Source organism: Protopterus annectens, chromosome 1.part1 (genome assembly GCF_019279795.1).
Source record: "Protopterus annectens isolate FY-2018-M chromosome 1.part1, PAN1.0, whole genome shotgun sequence".
Classification (NCBI taxonomy): Eukaryota; Metazoa; Chordata; order Ceratodontiformes; family Protopteridae; genus Protopterus; species Protopterus annectens.
In genome coordinates, this window is record NC_056726.1 from 1,984,725,469 (window position 1) to 1,984,745,450 (window position 19,982).

Below are 19,982 nucleotides of genomic sequence, written 5' to 3' on the forward strand. Positions count from 1 at the left end.
CTCGTTGCTTCGGCTCGGATGATCTCGGCTCTTACCTTGGGCTCTGAGCCCACTGTCCCGGTACCGGGGGTATCAATGGTTTCCTCCGATCCGTCGGTCCCTTCGCATCGGAGCAGAGGTGCCTTCGAAGCCATGAGAAGAGTTATGTCTCCTAAGACATTCTCAACCTCAGGTCCGGCTTCTTCATCCCCTAAAGCGCCTGTGTCTGCTTCTGCTTCACAGATCCTGGCAAATAGTAGAGACCCACAGCCTCAGGGAGCCCCATTGGGTGGCCCATGCTCTTCCAAGACCTCAACAGAAGCTCCCACTGATGAAGTTTCCAGGAAGAGAGTTTGTAAGAGGAAACATCTAGACCTCCCTCAGGAGTCCCTATCATCTGATACTGACTTGGATGAATCAGAAGGGTCTCCACGGTCCCCCTCTGAGGATATCTCATTTGCTGAGATACTTGAAATCCTTAGGCAGAGGGGTGACTGGCAGTCCACAAACCCTACTGAAGATGAGTAATTTCTCCTGATGGCTTTCGGGTCTCAGCCCTCCACTTCTTGGGTGTCTCCGCCCTTCGATGAGCTTATGCAGCTGGTGTCACGAAGGGCGTGGGAGTCTCTGGACTTGGTGCCTGTCCCTAGGAGGCCTAATAAGTTTATATCTGCTCCCCAAGATAAATTTTTTTTGACCAAAGATGTGCCAGTTGATACCATGGTGGTGGTGGCAGCCACCAAGAAGGAAATGTCAGAATCTTCCTCTTCTATCCATCCTCCTAACAGAGACTCCAGGTTCATGGATAGATATGGGAAGCGCATGTTTAATTCAGTGACTTTTGCACTGCGTTCACTCAACTACTTAACCCATTTCATGAGACTGCAAATAGATTTCCTTAAAGAGCTGGGAGATACTCTTCAGGGTACAGTAGCTGCAGGAGTTTCAGACAAAGTTCCTTCCCAGCTTGCTGGCTTCAACTCCATTGTTAACTCGTCTATGCACCTCATTTGGTAAGCAGCTGATGGAACGAGTAGGGCAGCGGGTACAGGAATTGCTCTTAGGAGACACTCCTGGATGTGCTTATGTTCCTTTGTGGAGCCCTTCAAGTCATCCTTTGTGAATACCCCTTTTGAGGGCTCATCTCTTTTCTGGCCCAAACTCAAGGAAACTTTGACCAAGTGAGAGCAGGAAGGAAAGACTCTGTCTGCCTTTGGAGTCTGGTTTTCCACCTCTACCAGACCCTACCCCAAGGGTCAAAGGGGAGGGAAAATGTGGTTCCGAAAAGTCCAAGGAGCCTTTCAGGACACACATGGTAAACCCCCCTCCAGGGGCAGAGGAGTGGGCAATAATGGAAGACACCTCCCTTGCGGCAGAGGGGGTCCGCAAAACCAGGGCAACAGAGATCACTTCTTTGGGAAGCCCTACCAGTGCTCCTGAAAGGATGCCCGACTGTCCTGCTCTGGAGATGGTCAGGGGGTTGCTTATCTTTGTACCCAGATGCCTGGCTCAAAATAAACAACAACTGGGTACAAAGTATCATTTCCAGAGGATACTTCATTCTATTCGCCACACCCCCTCCACCTACGAGAAAAATCCTGGACGTTCCACCCAGTTACAGTGAACAAGCAACAGTAAAGGTCCAAATGTTGCTAAGAAAAAGAGTCATCCAACTAGTCCCAGCAGACCAGACAGGATCTGGAACTTACTCAAGATTCTTTTTATTTCCAACAAAAACAGGGGACTGGAGACCTATATTGAACCTCAGCAGACTAAAGAGATCTGCCAAGAAAGAGAAGTTTCAGATGGTCACCCTTCAGTCGATACTCCCCTTTTTAGGGAAAGACAGTTGGATGTGCTTGATAGATCTCCAGTATGTGTACTACCACATAAAAATGGCCAGACCATCTAGGGATCATCTGCGCTTCCAGCTGGGAGCCAATCATTACCAGTTTCGAGCCCTGCCTTTTGGTCTCACTACAGCCTCCAGAGTGTTCCCCAAATGTATGGCAGTGGTCACGGCTCACATGAGACGTTTAGGATTCCAGGTGTTTCCGTACCTAGACGATTGGCTCCTCACCTCCACCACCAGGCATCAACTCATTCAAGCCAGGGACTCTACTCTGTCACTCTGCAGCCAGCTGGGCATTACAATTAACTCAGAAAAATCTGCCTTGTCGCCATCACAACATACCGTTTTTATCAGAGCAGAACTAAACACCACCAAAACCACGCTAAGTCTTCCAGTAGAAAGAGTCTTACTACTCTGTCAGCAGGTCTGCAGTCTGATATAAAAAAAACAAGGGTCTAGCATCAGAAGTTGTAAAGTTGTTAAGCATGATGGCAGCTGCAATTCTGGCCATACCACTGGGTCGTACGCACATGCAAATACTGCAATGGCTGTTGTTCACTCAATGGTCTTACCAAGAGCTTCCCATGTCTCACCTGGTAATGATCACAAACTCTTGCAAAAAAGATCTTCAGTGGTGGTTGACCTCACTTCATGTCATGATAGGACGTCCCTTTGTTTTACCCCCACCAGTGGCCACAGTGATCATGGACGCTTGCCTGATAGGGTGGGGGGGCATTTTCAGGGAAGGACAGCCCAAGGCACATGTACCGATCAAGAGACACATCTGCATATCAATGTCTTAGAGATAAGAGCAGTACTTTTGGTGTCGCAGTACTTCCAGGACTGTCTTCCTCTGGGTATGATTGCTATTCAGACAGGCAACATGTCTGTGGTCTGGTACTTGAACAAATAAGGAGGAACCAGGTCATATCCCCTTTGTTGCGAGGCCCTAAGAGTATGGCAGTGGGCTATATCCACCCAGAGCTTACTGTTAGCAACGCACATCCCGGGGAAATCCAATGTGATAGCAGACAAGCTGAGCAGAGCAATTTTGTTGCCCCATGAGTGGTCCCTCAAGAAAGAAATAGCAGACAGGATATTCCGCAGGTGGGGCCAGCCTTGCTGCAACCTTTTTGCCAGTCACATGAACATGAAATGCCAAAGCTACTTTGCCATGATTCCCCCTCTAGGAGAAGCCCCAAGGGACGCACTCGTTCATGATTGGCCTCTGGGTCTCCTCTATGCCTTTCCACCAATCCTGTTGATACCCAAGGTTCTACAGAAAGCAAAATCTCTGGGAAGGACCATCATTCTAATAGCCCCTCATTGGCCTCGTCAGATTTGTTTCCCCTTCTTTCAGCTTCACCTTTTGGAGGACCCTTAGGTTCTGGACCCAGTTCCAGACCTTCTGATGCACTCGTTGGGGGAACTTCATCCCTCTCTGCAGGACCTGAAGCTGACAGCTTGGCTGCTCCAATTCCCATCATAACCAGTTTCCATAACCTTTCCAATGAGCCAAAGCAAATTCTCTCATCCTCTCATAAATCCTCTATGAGGAAGCTATACCTTAGCAAATGGAAAAATAAAATGTCTATATGGGCCTCTAAAAACAGTATTGATCCTTACCAAGCCCCTATGGCCTCTATACTGGAGTTCTTGACCATGATTTTCAGTAAAGGAGCTGCAGCAGCAACAGTCCATGTTCATCTTGCTGCCATTTCTAACTTTCATCCTGGATTCGAATAATTGAATATTATGTCACACATTATCCAAAGCCTTTCTCAAAGGGACCTCTCATTTCAGACCACCTGTGAAATATCCCTATTACCCATGGAATCTAAATTTTATGCTTTCCCGCATTATTCTTCTTCCATTTGAACCAGCTTCCTCGTGTGACCTCAAATTTTTGTCATGAAGACTATCTTTTTAGTGGCTATTACTTCTGCCCGCTGAGTGTCAGAGCTTCAAGTCTTGCCCATTAAACCTCCTTACTTGATTCTCCATGCTGACAGAGTCTCACTTTGAACAAACCCCTCCTTTTTGCCTAAGGTTTGCACTGAAACTAATCTTAACCAAATTATTGATTTGCCAGTTTTCTTCCCCAGTTGCTCCAACAATCTAGAATACATGCTGCACAAACTTGATGTTCACAGACAGCTTAGATTTTACTTAGCTAGAACAAAAGATTTTAGGAAATCGGAACAGCTTTTTCTTTCCTTTTCGGTCACCAGGAAAGGTATGCCAGTGGCTAAAACAACTCTGTCTAAATGGTTATCTAATTGTATCATATTTGCTTATTCAGCTGCCTATATGCCTTTGCATCATAAAATTAAAGTTCACTCAACCAGAGCAGTTTCTATATTCTCTGCCTTTTCGGCTAGACTTCCTATTGACAACATTTGTGCAGCGGCCACTTGGTCAAGACCTCATACCTTTATCACTCATTATAAAGTTGACAGGGCCTCTATGGACAGAGCCTCCTTTGGAGCCACTGTCCTGAAAAATATACTCCCGTGGGCCACTCGAGATAGATGGTGCTTGGGGCGCTGCCCATCAGTAAGAATGAATGACGAGATAGAACAACTTCACATAAAGAAGTTATGTACTTACCATAATGTTCCATGTGAGTTGTCCATCTCGCCTTCATTCTTACGTCCCTCTCTCCTACCCCCTCCTGGGCTTTTAAAAGACCGAGATGCTAGATCCTTCCTGGTCACTCAACCCTTCTATACTTTCTCTTATGTAGTTATAGAATGACATATGGTATTATACGCAGCAAACAAGATCTGAGGTAACTCTAGGTACATCATGGGATAGGGACTTGGCCTCAAGGTATTTGAAAACCTCGTGCTTTGTAATAGACCGACTCGGAGCTGAGGGATCGGCTCCAAACCCATCAGTAAGAACGAAGGCGATATGAACAACTCCCATGGTACGTTATAGTAAGTACATAACTTCTTTTTTTAAAATGTACTATTTTAGTACTAGGAGGATTAAATAATGAATGTAATTGTAAGTATTTAGCTAATTCATTAATTATTTTAATGTGTGAAATGTTTTATTGGATTGACTAAATATTGTGTAGTTTTGTACTATAAACTTTACTCATTGAAGGCATTTTTGCCAAGGCACTATAGGTGAATAAAATAATTTGTTTTTATTCCTGTCTGTAGCTGTTGTATTGGACTCCTTTATGCCTTTCCCCCTATTGCCGTTAATGAACTAATTCATACAAAAAGCAAGAATATATAAGGCCAGAGTGATCCTCGTTGCCCCCTTCTGATCTTGGCAAATATGGTTTCCATTCCTGTGGCCTCTACTAGTACATCTGCTTTATGTGCTTGATCATTATACAGACCTATTAACAACCCTGTCTGGACTGCATCGTTTGGACCATAGATCCATGAAATTAACTCCAGCTCTAACCATAGCCAGAGATGTCAGGCTTCACCTCAAAAAATCTAGATCCATCAGAGCCACAAGGGCGGGAGACTTAAACCTCGACACGGCTATTAATAGGACGTGCTGGAGGGATAGATTCATCACCCAAAGACTCCCTATGCTGTGGAACAGAATCCCGGTACATGTGAGGCAGAGCACCTCGCTGGCCTTGTTCAAGAGAAATCTTGACCAATGGATGGGAGATCGCAGATATACCCCAGGGATTACCTCAGTGTCACTGCTCGACAGAGGCACAGCAAAATAATGGGTATAGTTCCCCATACTAAAGGGGTGGCGTAAGCCACAAAACGATGGGCTAGGCTTGTAAATGCCCTCGGGCAGATAGCCTAGTATGAACCTATGAACCTATGAACTTTAGTTGCTCAGATTATATCAGCTTCTCAAAAACAAACCACTATGAAGATCTACTATAGCAAATGGAAGAGATTTTCTATTTGGGCTATGTCAAAGAGTTTAGACCCCTTCTCTGCTCCTATTCCTTCCATATTAGAATTCTAGTTGGTACTTTTCCATAGCGGCTCTATTTATTTCACTATCAAAGTGAAAATGGCCGCTATCTCAAGTTTCCACACAGGGCAGAATGACAACTCTGTAGCTTCCTTAAGAGTCTCAAAAGCCTTTTTGAAGGGAACTTTCTCCTATGACTATCTATGAGAGATCCATTGCCTCTCCTGGGATATTATTTTCATGCTACAGGCATTAACACAACTACCCTTTGAACCAGAAGCATCAGCTGATTGAAAGTATCTCTCTTGGAAAACAGTTTTTCTGGTCGCTGTCACAACAAAAAGACATATTTCAGAGATGCAAGCTCTTTCCTGCAAGCCTCCTTATCTGGTTATTTCATAAAGACAGAGTTTACTTGAGAATCAACACTTCCTTCCTTCCTAAGGTGGCATCCGAGACTAATCTAAATCGGTCAGCTAGTCTGCCAATCTTTTTCTCCAAATTCTCAAACAAAGGTGAATACTTTTTACATATGCTGGACACTCATCACCAATTTAGGTTCTGTCTTAATAGGACCAAGCAATTCAGAAATCTGATAAATTGTTTGTTGCCTTCTCAAAGTCTAAATTTGGTAAAGCAGTTGCTAAGGTTACATGTTAAGTTGTCAATCTCGCCTTCATTCTTGCTTGATGGGTTCGGAGCCGATCCTCGGCTCCGACTCGACACTTGCTAAGCTCGAGAGTCACTTTTACCAGCTCGAGGCAGCCCCATATCCCATGATGCAAGGCGGTAAGTACCCAGATCTCGTTTGCCGCTTCGCTGATGAGGTCCTCCTTTTACCAGCTCCTGGTAAGTGAATTATTACTTTACTATTTTAGCCCCTTTTTACAAAAAAACTTAAATTATTAGTTTTAACTTAGTTTTAATTCCTTTCTGACAGAAAATTTCCCTGTCTCCTCAAAACTTTTAGTCAGACTAAAACCCATCCCATCCCCCCCCCTGTTAGGGTGTGTGTGTGTGTCTGTTAGTGATACCTTTTGGTATATTTAATTTAATTTCTTGGACTGGTGTGTGTGTGTGTGTTTTACACCATGTCTAAAGAAAGGGTCTCAGGCTTTAAGAAGTGTGACTCGTGTTGTCAGAAGATGTCTCTGACAGACGGTCACACTTCTTGCCTGTACTGTCTGGGGCCTCTTCACCTGCAGGACTCCTGTGCTATATGTCATTCCTTAGCCAGAGAGTCCTGCAGGAAAGAAGAAATAAATTGATTTTGAGGGGCCTTCTTAAGCCGGAGGGCTCTCCGGCTAAGTCGGCCCCATCTAAGACTTCTAAGTCTTCCAAGGCCCAGGCTTCTGTGTCCAAGCCTGTGGCCTCGGCTCCGACTCATTCAGAGTCGAGATCGGCTCCGGCTGGAGCCGATTCTGGGTTACCTAAACCTTCGGCACCGATGGCTATCGGTGCCGACTCTGGTTCGACCACTTCGGTGTCGGCTCCGATCGGTTCCGACCACCATGTGGCCCAGGCATCGGTGTCGGCTCCGATCGGCTCCGACACCCTTACATTTATGGCCGTATCGGCTCCGGCTGGAGCCGATACATCGAAGCTACCTGTCGGTGCCGATAAGTTGTCGGCTCCGACAGTTTCAGTAGTTTCATCGGCTCCGATGGTTCCTTCGAGGAAGAGGTCTAGGTCCCCTTCCTTGGAGCCGATACTTTCGGCTCTGGCTTCGCCTCTCCTCTCGGAGCGGAGCCATCGGAGCCGATCTTCAAGGTCATCCAGGCTTTCTGACCATGATTTGGAGAGAGTGGTCAGTAGACTACTAAAGTCACAGGCACTGGCCCAAATGCTACATAGTCCGTCTCAGCAGACGACTATTAGTCCACACCCCATTGCAGTTCCTCCTTCGACTCTACCCCAGAGTTTGGAGTTGGAGTCTTCGGGAATAGTTTCTGCTACGGCTGAGGGACAGATACCCCCTTCTGCTCCTTCAGCCTCTACTCTTATCTCCTCTTCGAGACCTTCCTTAGAGGGATTCGGTGGCGGGGCTTCCCTGGTCTCCTCCGAGGGGGTGAGTGGCATCGGACCCTTGTCCGACCCCGCTCTTCCCCTTGGAGCCTCGGCCTTGGTGAGCTCGGCTCCGACATCTGCCTCGGAGCCTTCCTTTCGGTGGGTCCTGGAGTTCCTAGCTCTTCGGAGCGGGTTCTCTCGGACCTCCCTGGGAGGGGAGCCTTCGAGGTGATGAAGAGTGTGCTGGCCTCTGGACTCAGCCAGCAGTCTGTTCCCTTAGCTCCTCCCTCTATAGTGCCTGTTGACATCTCTGCCACTTCTCTTGCTCCCGGACCCAGAGATCCTCCGCCTCAGGTTTCCCCACTGGGAATATCCCCTCTTCTGAGGATTCTCCTGATTTGTCGGGTGATCCTCCGCGGAAGAGGACTTGTAAGAGGAAACACGTAGACTCCCGAGTCTATCACTTGGATACTGACTTAGATGAGTCAGAGGGATCCCCAAGATCCCCTCTGAGGATGTCTCCTTCTCAGACATCCTAGAACTCCTTAGACAGAGGGGAAACTGGCCCACCAACAATCCCTCTGAGGATGAGTCAGTATACCTGGAAGCGGTTGGATCTCGGCCCTCCACCTCCTTGGTGTCTCTGCCTTTCGACCCCTTATGCAGGTTATTGCTCGAAAGGCCTGGACTGCACCTGACTCTGTAGAGCCTGTCCCTAGGAGGCCTTCTAAATTTATTACTGCCCGTCGGACAAGCAATTCCTTACAAAAGGTGTCCCCGCTGATGCCATGGTGGTGGTGGCTGCCACCAAGAAGGAACTTGCAGATCCTTCCGTACCTGTCCATCCTCCAAATAAGGACTCTAGGACCATGGATAGATATGGTAAGCGGATGTTTTCTTCAGCGACCTTTGCTATGCGTTCGCTGAACTATCTTTGTCACTTCACCAGACTCCAAAGGGATATCCTTAAGGAGCTAGGTGAAGTTGTGCAGGATCCTACAGCTGCGGGGGCTCAGGAAAAAATTGCTTTGCAGCTAGGAACCCTTAACTCCATTGCAAACTCCTCCATGCGGCTTATATCATATGCTGCTGATGGAGCGAGTAGGGCCGCAGGTACAGGTGTGGCTCTTAGACGCCAAGCCTGGATGCGACTATGTAATTTTGCAGATCCCTTTAAGGCGTCCTTCACAAACTCTCCCTTTGATGGGTCAGCTTTGTTTGGCCCTCAAGTGAAGGAAACGTTGACCAGGTGTGAGCAGGACGGCAAAACTCTTTCTGCCGTAGGAGTCCATTTTTCCACCCCTTCTAGACCTTATCCCAAAGGACAGAAGGGTGGCAAAATGTGGTTCCGCAAATCCCAAGGAGTCACGCCGGATTCACATGGTCAATTTACCCCTAGAGGCAGAGGGGGTAACAACAACAGACACCGCTCTAGAGGCAGAGGGGGTCCACAAAACCAGGGAAACAGAGAGTCTCTCTCTGACAAGCCCTTTCAGCATCCCTGAGATGTTGCCCGGCTGTCCCTCCTTGGAGGCAGTCGGGGGAAGACTATCACTGTACCCAGAAGCCTGGCGTTCTCTCACTCAAGACAGATGGGTACAGTCGATCATATCCGAGGGTTACATAATTCCTTTCGAGGAAAGTCCTTTCTATCCCTCAAATTCCCTCCCAGACGTACCACCTAAGGGAAATTGCAGAGTTGGAAGTCTCAAAACTACTGCAAAAAAGAGCCATTCAGCCAGTTACAACAGACCATTCAGAGCCCGGAATCTACTCAAGGTCCCCAAAAAGACGGGAGACTGGAGACCAATATTGGATCTCAGCAGACTCAACAAGTCTGTGAGGAAGACAAGATTCCGAATGGTCACTCTTCAGTCGATTCTACCCTTCTTGCAGAAGGACAACTGGATGTGCTCAATAGATCTTCAGGATGCGTACTATCACATAAAAATTCACAGACGCTCCAGGAGATTTCTCCGATTTCGGCTGGGGTCCAGTCATTTCCAGTTCAGAGCCCTGCCCTTTGGTCTCACCACAGCCCCCAGGGTGTTCACCAAATGCATGGCAGTGGTCACGGCTCACCTGAGACGTCAAGGATTCCAGGTGTTTCCGTATCTCGACGACTGGCTCCTGTCAGCCACTACCAGGCATCAGCTTGTTCAAGCCAGGGATTACACAATAAATCTTTGTTCTCATTTGGGCATCTCGATCAACTTCGAAAAGTCATCCTTATTGCCCTGCCAGTCTATTACTTTCATAGGCAAACTTAAACACTGTTCGGATGTCAGCTACCCTTACAGACCAAAGAGTTTCAGACATTCAAAGTCATGTCAGGATCATTCTAGCCAACAAGAAGGTACAGGCCAGAATGGTTCTAAAAGTATTAGGTCTCATGGCTGCGGCCATTACTCTTCTTCCCCTGGCTCACTTCTACATGCGCCTTCTTCAGTGGATGTTGTTCACTCAGTGGTCTTACCAACAACTTCCAATGCGTCACCACATTCTGGTGACACAGATTTGCAAAATCATCTTGCTTGGTGGATCACTTCTCCCCAGATTCACCAAGGCAGACACTTTGTACCCCCATCCCGGTAGCCACTGTCACCACGGATGCCTCCCTGATCGGGTGGGGGCATTATCAGGACAGGATGGTTCATGGGACGTGGCAACCGTTCGAGTACCACCTGCACATAAATGTCCTAGAGATGAGAGCAGTGCTTTTAACGTTGCAAGCCCTCAACGACTCTCTTCCTGTAGGGACAATTGCAGTCCACACAGACAACATGTCTGTAGTTTGGTATATCAACAAACAGGGCGGAACCAAGTCCTACCCCTTGTGTCGAGAAGCGCTCAGACTGTGGCAATGGGCGATCTCCTCTCATCGGTTTCTGGTAGCAACGCACATCCCTGGGAAAACCAACATTTTAGCAGACAGATTGAGCAGAGCTATTCTCATGCCTCACGAGTGGTCTCTCAAGCAATCTATAGTGGAGGAGATTTTTCTGGAATGGGGTCGCCCATGTTGCGATCTTTTTGCTACTCCCCAAAACAGCAAATGCCCAGACTTCTTCTCTCTCTTCCCTCTGTCAGGCCATCCCCCCAGAGACGCTGTGACCCAGGATTGGCCCCAGGCACTTCTTTATGCTTTTCCTCCTTTTCCTCTAATCCCTCAGGTTATCCAGAAAGCTACCGTTTTGAGAGCCAAAATGATTCTCATTGCTCCTTATTGGCCTCGACAAATTTGGTTTCCGTTCCTCCATCGTCACCTTTTGGTGCAGCCATGGCATCTGGACCCAGTGCCAGATCTTCTGGTTCACCAATCCGGTCAGCTGCACCGGTCTATCCCTTCTCTCAACCTCTCAGCATGGTTGCTCCACTTCCTTCCTTAGCCAGGCTTCCTTTGATCTCTAACCCTGTTAGAGACATCATAGTAGCTTCTTTAAAATCCTCTACCAGGAGGATTTATACAAGCAAATGGAAACGTTTCTCTTATTGGGCTAAAGCCAAGAATATCGATCCCTTCACTGCCCCAGTTCAGGCAGTTTTGGACTTCTTAGCGGAGATTTTTCATGCAGGCTCCTCTTCTTCCACAGTTAGAGTTCAACTGGCTGCTATCTCGAACTTTCATGTCGGGATCGCAGATCACAATATCATTTCCCATAGGCTTTGTAAAGCCTTCTTGAAAGGAATTTTCCTGCTAAAGCCTCCAATCAGGAATCCTCCTCCTCAATGGGATCTAAATTTAGTGCTGACATCCTTGATTCTTCCCCTTCGAGCCAGCTGTTTCTTGCTCCTAAAATTTCTTTCTTGGAAAACATTATTCCTAGTAGCTATTACATCGGCCAGGAGGGTGTCTGAACTTCATGCTCTTTCGGTTCGACCCCCCTATTTGGTCTTTCACAAGGACAGAGTATCATTGAGAACTAATCCGCCTAAGGTCGCCTCAAAGGCTAATTTGAATCAATCCATTGATCTCCTGTATTTTTCCAAACTATTCAAACAGATCGGAACAAAAATTACATTATCTTGATGTCCACCGCCAACTCAGATATTATTTGGACAGAACTAAACAATTTAGGAAATCCGATCAACTCTTTGTTTCCTATGCGGATAACAGGAAAGGCCTTCCTGTCTCTAAAGTGACTTTATCTAGATGGCTTTCTTCTGTCATCTCTGAAATTTATCTGCTCAGGGGAAAACAGCTGTGCTCAAAACCTAAAGCACATTCAACTAGGAGCTTAGCTACTTCTACAGCCTTTCAAGCTAGACTTCCTTTAGACACTATTTGTGCAGCGCCACTTGGGCCACTCCTCATACTTTTGTTTCCCATTACAAATTGGACTTGGCCTCCAGGGACAGAGCCAGTTTTGGCTCTACAGTCCTCAAGAGTCGGTTCCGTTGAGCCACCCAGGATAGAGGTGCTAGGACGCGGTCCCATCAAGCAAGAATGAAGGCGAGATTGACAACTTAACATTAAGAAGTTATGTACCTACCATAACGTTCCATGTTAGTTGTCTTCTCTCGCCTTCTTTCTTGCGACCCTCCCTCCTTCCCCCAGGCCTGGACAGACCTTTCTACAAGAGATTGTTATGCTGAAGACCATTCAGAACTGGTCCTTCTTTCATCCTGTAGGCTTTCTTTCTTCCTTTGGGAAGTATTTATGCTTGGTGCTATTGCCCTTTGTCATCAAACGAGATCTGGGTACTTACCGCCTTGCATCATGGGATATGGGGCTGCCTCGAGCTGGTAAAAGTGACTCTCGAGCTTAGCAAGTGCCGAGTCGGAGCCGAGGATCGGCTCCGAACCCATCAAGCAAGAAAGAAGGCGAGAGAAGACAACTAACATGGAACGTTATGGTAGGTACATAACTTCTTATTTTTCCAGATGGATATCAGATCGTATTTGTTTCATATACACTAAAAAAGGGCTTGTCTTTACAATCTAACGCTAAGGCTCATTCCACAAGGGCAATGGCATATCAACATCTTTTTCAACTAGACTTCCTGTTAGTGATATTTGTGCTGCAGCAACCTGGTCAGCAATTCACACTTTTGTATCTCACTGCAAACTGGATATGCAGTCTAGATAACACTCTTGCTTTGGTTCCATCATTCTCAGGGACGTCCTTCGTTGATACCACCCAGGTATAACAGCTTAGGAATCTGTCCCATGGTTAAATCAGATGAAAATAGACAACACTGAATACAAACGTTATGTATTTAGTGTAATAATAGAACCATGTTGTCTGATTTTCATCTGATTCAACCTCCCTCCCTCAAGCCCCTTCCAAATTAATACAAATGGGCTTCTGGTGTCTGGGTAGTTTCTTGCACAGCCTGTATGTAAACTGTCCTTATTGCCTTTCTTCCAACCCGTTGTTTTACATGTCTGCTAGGCTTAACCTTGAATGTAATTCTTGTGGTTTAATTTACTTGGGCAAACTCAATCTGAGGTACTAAGGTGGAACAGAGGGAATTATGGGTAAGGGAGGAATCAGAGCCATGTAACTGAGAAGCTTCAGAGTTAGTGCCAAGTTATTATCTGATCGAATCCAACAACTAATGGTTGAATTGGACAAAAGTAAGGTGATATGGATCTGTCATTATAGTAAGTACATAATATTCATTTTTATTTCCTATGAAGAGAAAAAAAGACAGCCCATGTTAAAGCAACTAGTTCCAGATGGTTGTCCCTTGCTATGTGTTTTTGCTATTCTCACCATAATAACACATTTCCAATCAGGGTCAAGGCTCATTCTTTGAGGACCTTGGCTTCTTTTATGGCTTTTTGGAAATGGGTGAACTTTAGAAGCATTATAGAGCCAGCTACATGGTCCTCTGTACATACCTTTACAAAGTACTGCAAGCAAAATTCCTTTTTTAGGTCTAGAAAAAGCTTTACTAGGACCATTTTCCAGAGTCTCCTTGACCTTCATACTTCATCCTCCCAATCTGTGTAAGCTGTGGTATTTACCCATATAGCTTAGGCTGACGCAGCACCGAATACGGAAATAAAATGTTAAAAATGCACTTTATAGACATCTTTCGGTATGCCCCATGGCCAGATATGAATTTTTTGTCCTTGAAACAATGGCCAAAGACAACCGGGGTGGCCCTTGGGAGATCAAACTGGAGCATAGGGAAACAAACTGGCAGATTTTATTAGAAGCCAATAGGGCTCCAGGTCTCAAAGATTTTATATCTATAGTGCCTTTGCTCAAATTAAAAGCTGGCAAGGTATAATTTATTAACATAAATGTGTTCCAATGAAGTACTTTTTGAATATTATATACTTATATATTGGTATATAAAAATTTTTAAATATATTTTCGAATAACATGTAAACATAGATTTGACGACAAACTATTTATTATATTTTATTTATGGTTAGGGAATGTTATTTGTATATTTTTATAAATATTTTATGCTTTTTTGAAGTTTATATTGATGTTTCTTTAAGAGAATTCATTTATCATAGTAAATGAATGATTGGTTGTGTTATAAATCCAGCAAAGCTGGGTTTTTTATTGTATCTGATGAAGTCAAAAGTTTGTGTTGACGAAAACATTGTATGGCAGTCTGCTTGCGTTAATAAACTTGTTGGACGACATTTACTGGTGGTTGCGGTCTTTCCCTGCTGATATTTTATTTTGTTTTGCTTGCTTTTATATCAGTTGGGTATCCGTTTTGGTTTTTGGTTTATGGTATGGATACCAGGTCGGGAGAGACCAAATCCACGGATAATGCTGAGCCTGCTCTTCGCTCAGAAGTGGGCGAAATACGCAAATTAACTGGCCAATTAAGTCAGCTTATTGATTTACTTTTACCCTTAGGACAAGGGTTGAAAAATATCATAACTGGAAAAAGAGATACAATTTCAGGAGGCAGAGACAATCCAGAGCCCCCTTTGTTGGAGCGTGAAAATGGTTCAGTCCATCAGCACGAGGGTGGAAGCAGTATTCCATCTACTGATTTTTTCAAGACGCCACTTGCTATGCGAGCTTCCAGTAACGGTTTGGACACACCGTCTATCTTGGGTTGTGAAGGTTCTACATCTTCTTTCTCATTTCAGGATTGGTTTAAGGGCAAGCCTAATTTTAGCTTTCACGAAGACAGCCCTGGTTCCACGGAAGATAACAGGACATTTTCGGACTCCTTAGCGGCATTACAGGCATCGTTACACAGGTACAGAAGTTTACAATTAGACAACATGTACCTTAATGAATGCCTTAAAAAACGGATGGTGCCTAAAGGACTCCGTTTGTTCAAATACCCTAACAATGTTTCAGTTGGTAGTGACTTTCACAAAGAACTGGTTAGGGCATTTGATAACTGTGGACTTGAAATTGTACAAGCTATTGTCAATAAAAATGAAAAAGAAATTGTTAAACTGCATAAGGATATAGACAGAAACAACCAAGTTGTGGTTAATGATTTATTGTTTAATGCTGAATCTGAAAAGAAAAAGTATTATAATATCAGAACACAGATTGATAAAAAATGTGAAGAAATTCTTCAAAGAAAATATAAAAAGCTTAGCAGGGACATTAAGGAATATCAGGAGGGGTGCCAGTACCCTGAGCCTCCACCTATACGTTTTGGTAAAAACCGGAATTAATATAATTCCAAAAAATCCTTTGAGTCCATGCCTAGGGGTGAGGAATATGAGGATATAGAAGTTATGGATTTAGGTCCAGAACCACTACCTAGGAGGTCTGAGAGAATACGCAAACAGCGTAACCAACAGAATAACAATCAGTATTTTTCCCCGGTACATCAATCATACAGGGGGGCAGGGGGGAACAGGAATGTGAACCTGAACAGGAACCAGAATTGGCACAGGGAACGTTAGGCACTATAGGAGAAATAGATGGTGAAAATTCTTGTGCTCATACCAGAGCAGGTTATCACATATATAATTACAGTGATCTCCAAGTAACTGATACGTTTTTTGACTTGTTTACAAAAGGTTTTAAATATGTGCCACAAAGGAACAACAACATTACTAAGGTTATATTAGACCTTAAAATGTTTATTAGAAAATTGAACTTGGAAAACCTTTTGGGTTCTAACAAACAGACCAACCCTGCTTTTCCTTACAGGTCTAGCACTTTCAACCCTCCTTTACACCCCCAACTAAGAAATTTGGAAAACAGCAAATAAGAAATTACACTAGAAAAAATAGATTTTCTGCCAACCTTACTACAGAAGAAAATATGTTGCTTTTTGAGTTGAGCCACAATCCAAACATCAGGGTTATGGAACCAGACAAGGGGGGTGGCACAGTCCTTATGGAGAAGATTATATATGAGAGCAAAATGTTTGCATTACTAAATGACTATTCACGATACACTCCTGTTTCCCTTAATGAAATACATATTTCATATAAAAAAATAGATCTAGCTATTAAGGACATGTTTGATCAAGGAATTATTGATTACAGTATATATAGTTATTTGGAAAGCAAGAATCCTGGGGTCCCTTGTATATTTGGGGTACCCAAGATCCACAAGGACATTACCGACCCACCCTTAAGGCCTATTGTTGCTGCCCAGGGATCAAAGATAGCACCCCTTTCCAAATTTTTGGATTGGAAGTTTAAAACCTTGTGGCCTAGGGAATCATATTTGCTCAAGGATTCATGGGAATTCTTGAGCAAAATCACATCCGAGTTAAATGTACCCAATCTACGGTTCCTTACCATTGATGTGATTGATCTTTTTTCTGTTATACCTCATGAAATGGGGTTAATATGGCTTGAAGAAGCACTGAGGGAGTGCCCTAGGGCTAGTGAGAATGATATTATTCTCATTTTAGAATTGGCAGAATTAGTATTACATAATAATTTCATCTATTTTTCAGGTGAATACTACAAGCAGGCCTCTGGAGTGGCTATGGGTGCCAATTGTGCACCCACGTATGCTGACATTATCTTATCAAATTGGGAAAATAAATTTGTTATGAACAGTGGATATAAGAGCAACTGGATATTTTATTCCAGGTTTTTGGACGACATTTGTATCTTTTGGACGGGTTCCCATGATACAATTGTGGACTTTATGGAATATTTAAATTCCAGTACTGATTTCTTGAATTTTACTTATCAAGTACATTCAGGTACGGTACAATATTTAGATGTGGCCCTTAGTGTCCAGCAAGAAGGTTTCAGATCTAACATCTATAGGAAACCTACGTTTTCCAACAGTTATATCCATTACAATAGTTCACATCCAGGATACCAAAAAAGAGGGATTGTCAAGGGCTGGTTTGTCAGGGCATCTCGTATGACCTCTGATGATTTGGACTATCATTTTGAATGTTCTAGACTTACTGGGACGTTTCTGGAAAGGGGCTATCCTGTGGAATTTATCAATAAAATTTGTTTGGAAGTCCAAGAGGGTAGATACGATAAATACAGACCAGTCTTGGGCACTGGGCAATTGGAAAAAACTTCAGGGACAGTCCATCCCCAGACAGAATTTAATCAGGCCTTTATCACTGATTACAGTGCCAATTCAGGCACCATTCGTAGTATAATTCTGCATGAATGGAATATTTTCAGGGATATCACAGACCTTGGGAATTTACAAGGAAAGAGCATCAAGATGGTATACCGTAAAGGGAATAATATTAAAAATTTGCTGGAACATGAACCCAATATTAATGCTTTTAGTAATAGACGCAGGGGTACTTTTAGATGTGGCACATGTTCACAATGCAAGTATATTTCTAACACTGACCAGATTTTTCTTGTAGCTAGAAACAGGGTGATAAAGTCTTCCCAGTTCTTCAATTGCAATAGTCAGAGAGTAATACATTTAGTAACTTGTTTAGAATGTCCGGCATTCTATGTGGGCAAAACCGAAAGACATCTCAAAAGGCGAATTTATGAACATTTTTATGAAATACGGAAAGAAAATGTTAAAAATGCACTTTATAGACATCTTTCGGTATGCCCCATGGCCAGATATGAATTTTTTGTCCTTGAAACAATGGCCAAAGACAACCGGGGTGGCCCTTGGGAGATCAAACTGGAGCATAGGGAAACAAACTGGCAGATTTTATTAGAAGCCAATAGGGCTCCAGGTCTCAATGATTTTATATCTATAGTGCCTTTGCTCAAATTAAAAGCTGGCAAGGTATAATTTATTAACATAAATGTGTTCCAATTAAGTACTTTATGAATATTATATACTTATATATTGGTATATAAAAAATTTTAAATATATTTTCGAATAACATGTAAACATAGATTTGACGACAAACTATTTATTATGTTTTATTTATGGTTAGGGAATGTTATTTGTATATTTTTATATATATTTTATACTTTTTTGAAGTTTATATTGATGTTTCTTTAAGAGAATTCATTTATCATAGTAATTGAATGATTGGTTGTGTTATAAATCCAGCAAAGCTGTGTTTTTTATTGTATCTGATGAAGTCAAAAGTTTGTGTTGACGAAAACGTTATATGGCAGTCTGCTTGTGTTAATAAACTTGTTGGACGACATTTACTGGTGGTTGCGGTCTTTCCCTGCTGATATTTTATTTTGTTTTGCTTGCTTTCATATCAGTTGGGTATCCGTTTTGGTTTACCTTTACAAAGTACTGCAAGCAAAATTCCTTTTTTAGGTCTAGAAAAAGCTTTACTAGGACCCTTCTCCAGAGTCTGCTTGACCTTCATACTTCATCCTCCCAATCTGTGTAAGCTGTGGTATTTACCCATATAGCTTAGGCTGACGCAGCACTGATTCATGAATGAACATTATAAAATTCTGTTAGTAAACCTGCCATAACAGAAGATGTTCAATTAAATCACTGCTGCAGTAGCTGCTTCCTGCCTCCATCAACCTTCATGTGCCTGTGTTTGTGCTAAGATAAGGATTTGCATATCTATACCTAATGATTTGCTGTTGTCTATTTTCGTCTAATGCAGCATGTGTGATTCGGATCCGGTCGGGTCAGATCTCGGCACCTTATACCAGAGTGTTGGATCAGAGAGCTCTGACTTCTCCTCTACCCACAATTCACCTCGTCTGCCTGAATTACCACAGATCTCATTTGCCTTCTCTCAGTCTGGAGCTGTTTGCTGAAAACTCCATCCTTTTTCACACTAAATGAAAGACTATTGACCATTTTTCCACTCCATTTAGCTTAGTAGTTAGATTACTGCCTTTAGTATTTAATATTTAGTAGTAGGAATTTAGGCTAGTTAATAGTGTTTTATGGTGTGTAATTTTATAGAATTTTCTACTGACTTACTTACTGTTCTCATAGTTGATATCCACTTCAGAAGACTGACTGAACAGAAAGTCCAACATCATATGGTCGAGACCATATGTTCGATTTTCAGAAAAGTCAAACAACAGAAAACAACAACAATCAATGATTTAATATTGTTATTTTCAATTATTCCTTAACAAATGGGTTCGAATCTGACCTTTGGATCTGACTAAGATGCTTTTTCTACTTCGTGGAACACTGAAGCTCTTGACCTCCTCTCATGCATAATGCACTAGTCTGCTACCATACCTCAGATCTCGTTTGCTGCCTTCTCATATGGAAATAGTCATGGCCAGCTCTTGAGCAGTATTAGATTTTGGTGAGTAAAAATAGAAATGTTATGTTGTCCTTATCTCGCCTTCATTTATTGCTGGATGGGTTCAGAACCGAGAATCGGTTCCAACTAGACCTATACTAAAGCTCGCGAGCTTTCACCAGCTCAAGGATTTACCCTACCCCATCATGACTTGGAAAGATTACTCAGATCTCGTTTGCCGCTAAACAAGATTGCGTTCTTCCTACTCGGCTACAGGCTAAGTGGAATCATTTTCTTCATTTTATAGAATTTCTTGGTCTAAATATTTAGTGTGTGTGTTGGATAATTCTTATTAGTGTGTTAGACACAAGCCATTCCAGGTCCGTTGTGATTTTTTTGTATCTTTCGCTAGGCCGTTTATCTTTCCACCTTATCACGTTCCCAATCTCAATTAAGTTAGAGAGTTTTTGGGGTCTTTTGTTGTTTTAAAACTATCTTACTTATCTTATCCCATTGTTGTTAGGTAGTCCGCTTGAGTTAGAGGGCTCCTTTCAGCCTGTTTAACTTAGAGCGTTTTTTCTTAGTTTCCCCTTTCCGTTTTTCCTTTGAGGAGTTTGCCATTTAAATTAGAGACTTCTCCTCTGACTGTGAGGAGACTGTCATTTTAAACCAAAAACATGAAGATGCAATAGTGC

The 19,982-nt window shown here is 43.4% G+C and overlaps 1 protein-coding gene across 1 annotated transcript in view; it reads left to right on the forward strand.

The window, feature by feature from the left end:
- Positions 1 to 16,064: 16,064 nt before the first annotated feature.
- Positions 16,065 to 19,982, forward strand: part of LOC122816787 (dynein axonemal heavy chain 8-like) — a 9,517,065-nt gene continuing 9,513,147 nt past the window's right edge. The window contains 1 exon segment of the mRNA XM_044089814.1: positions 16,065 to 17,467. Coding sequence (XP_043945749.1) covers positions 16,065 to 17,467 — 1,403 coding nt within the window.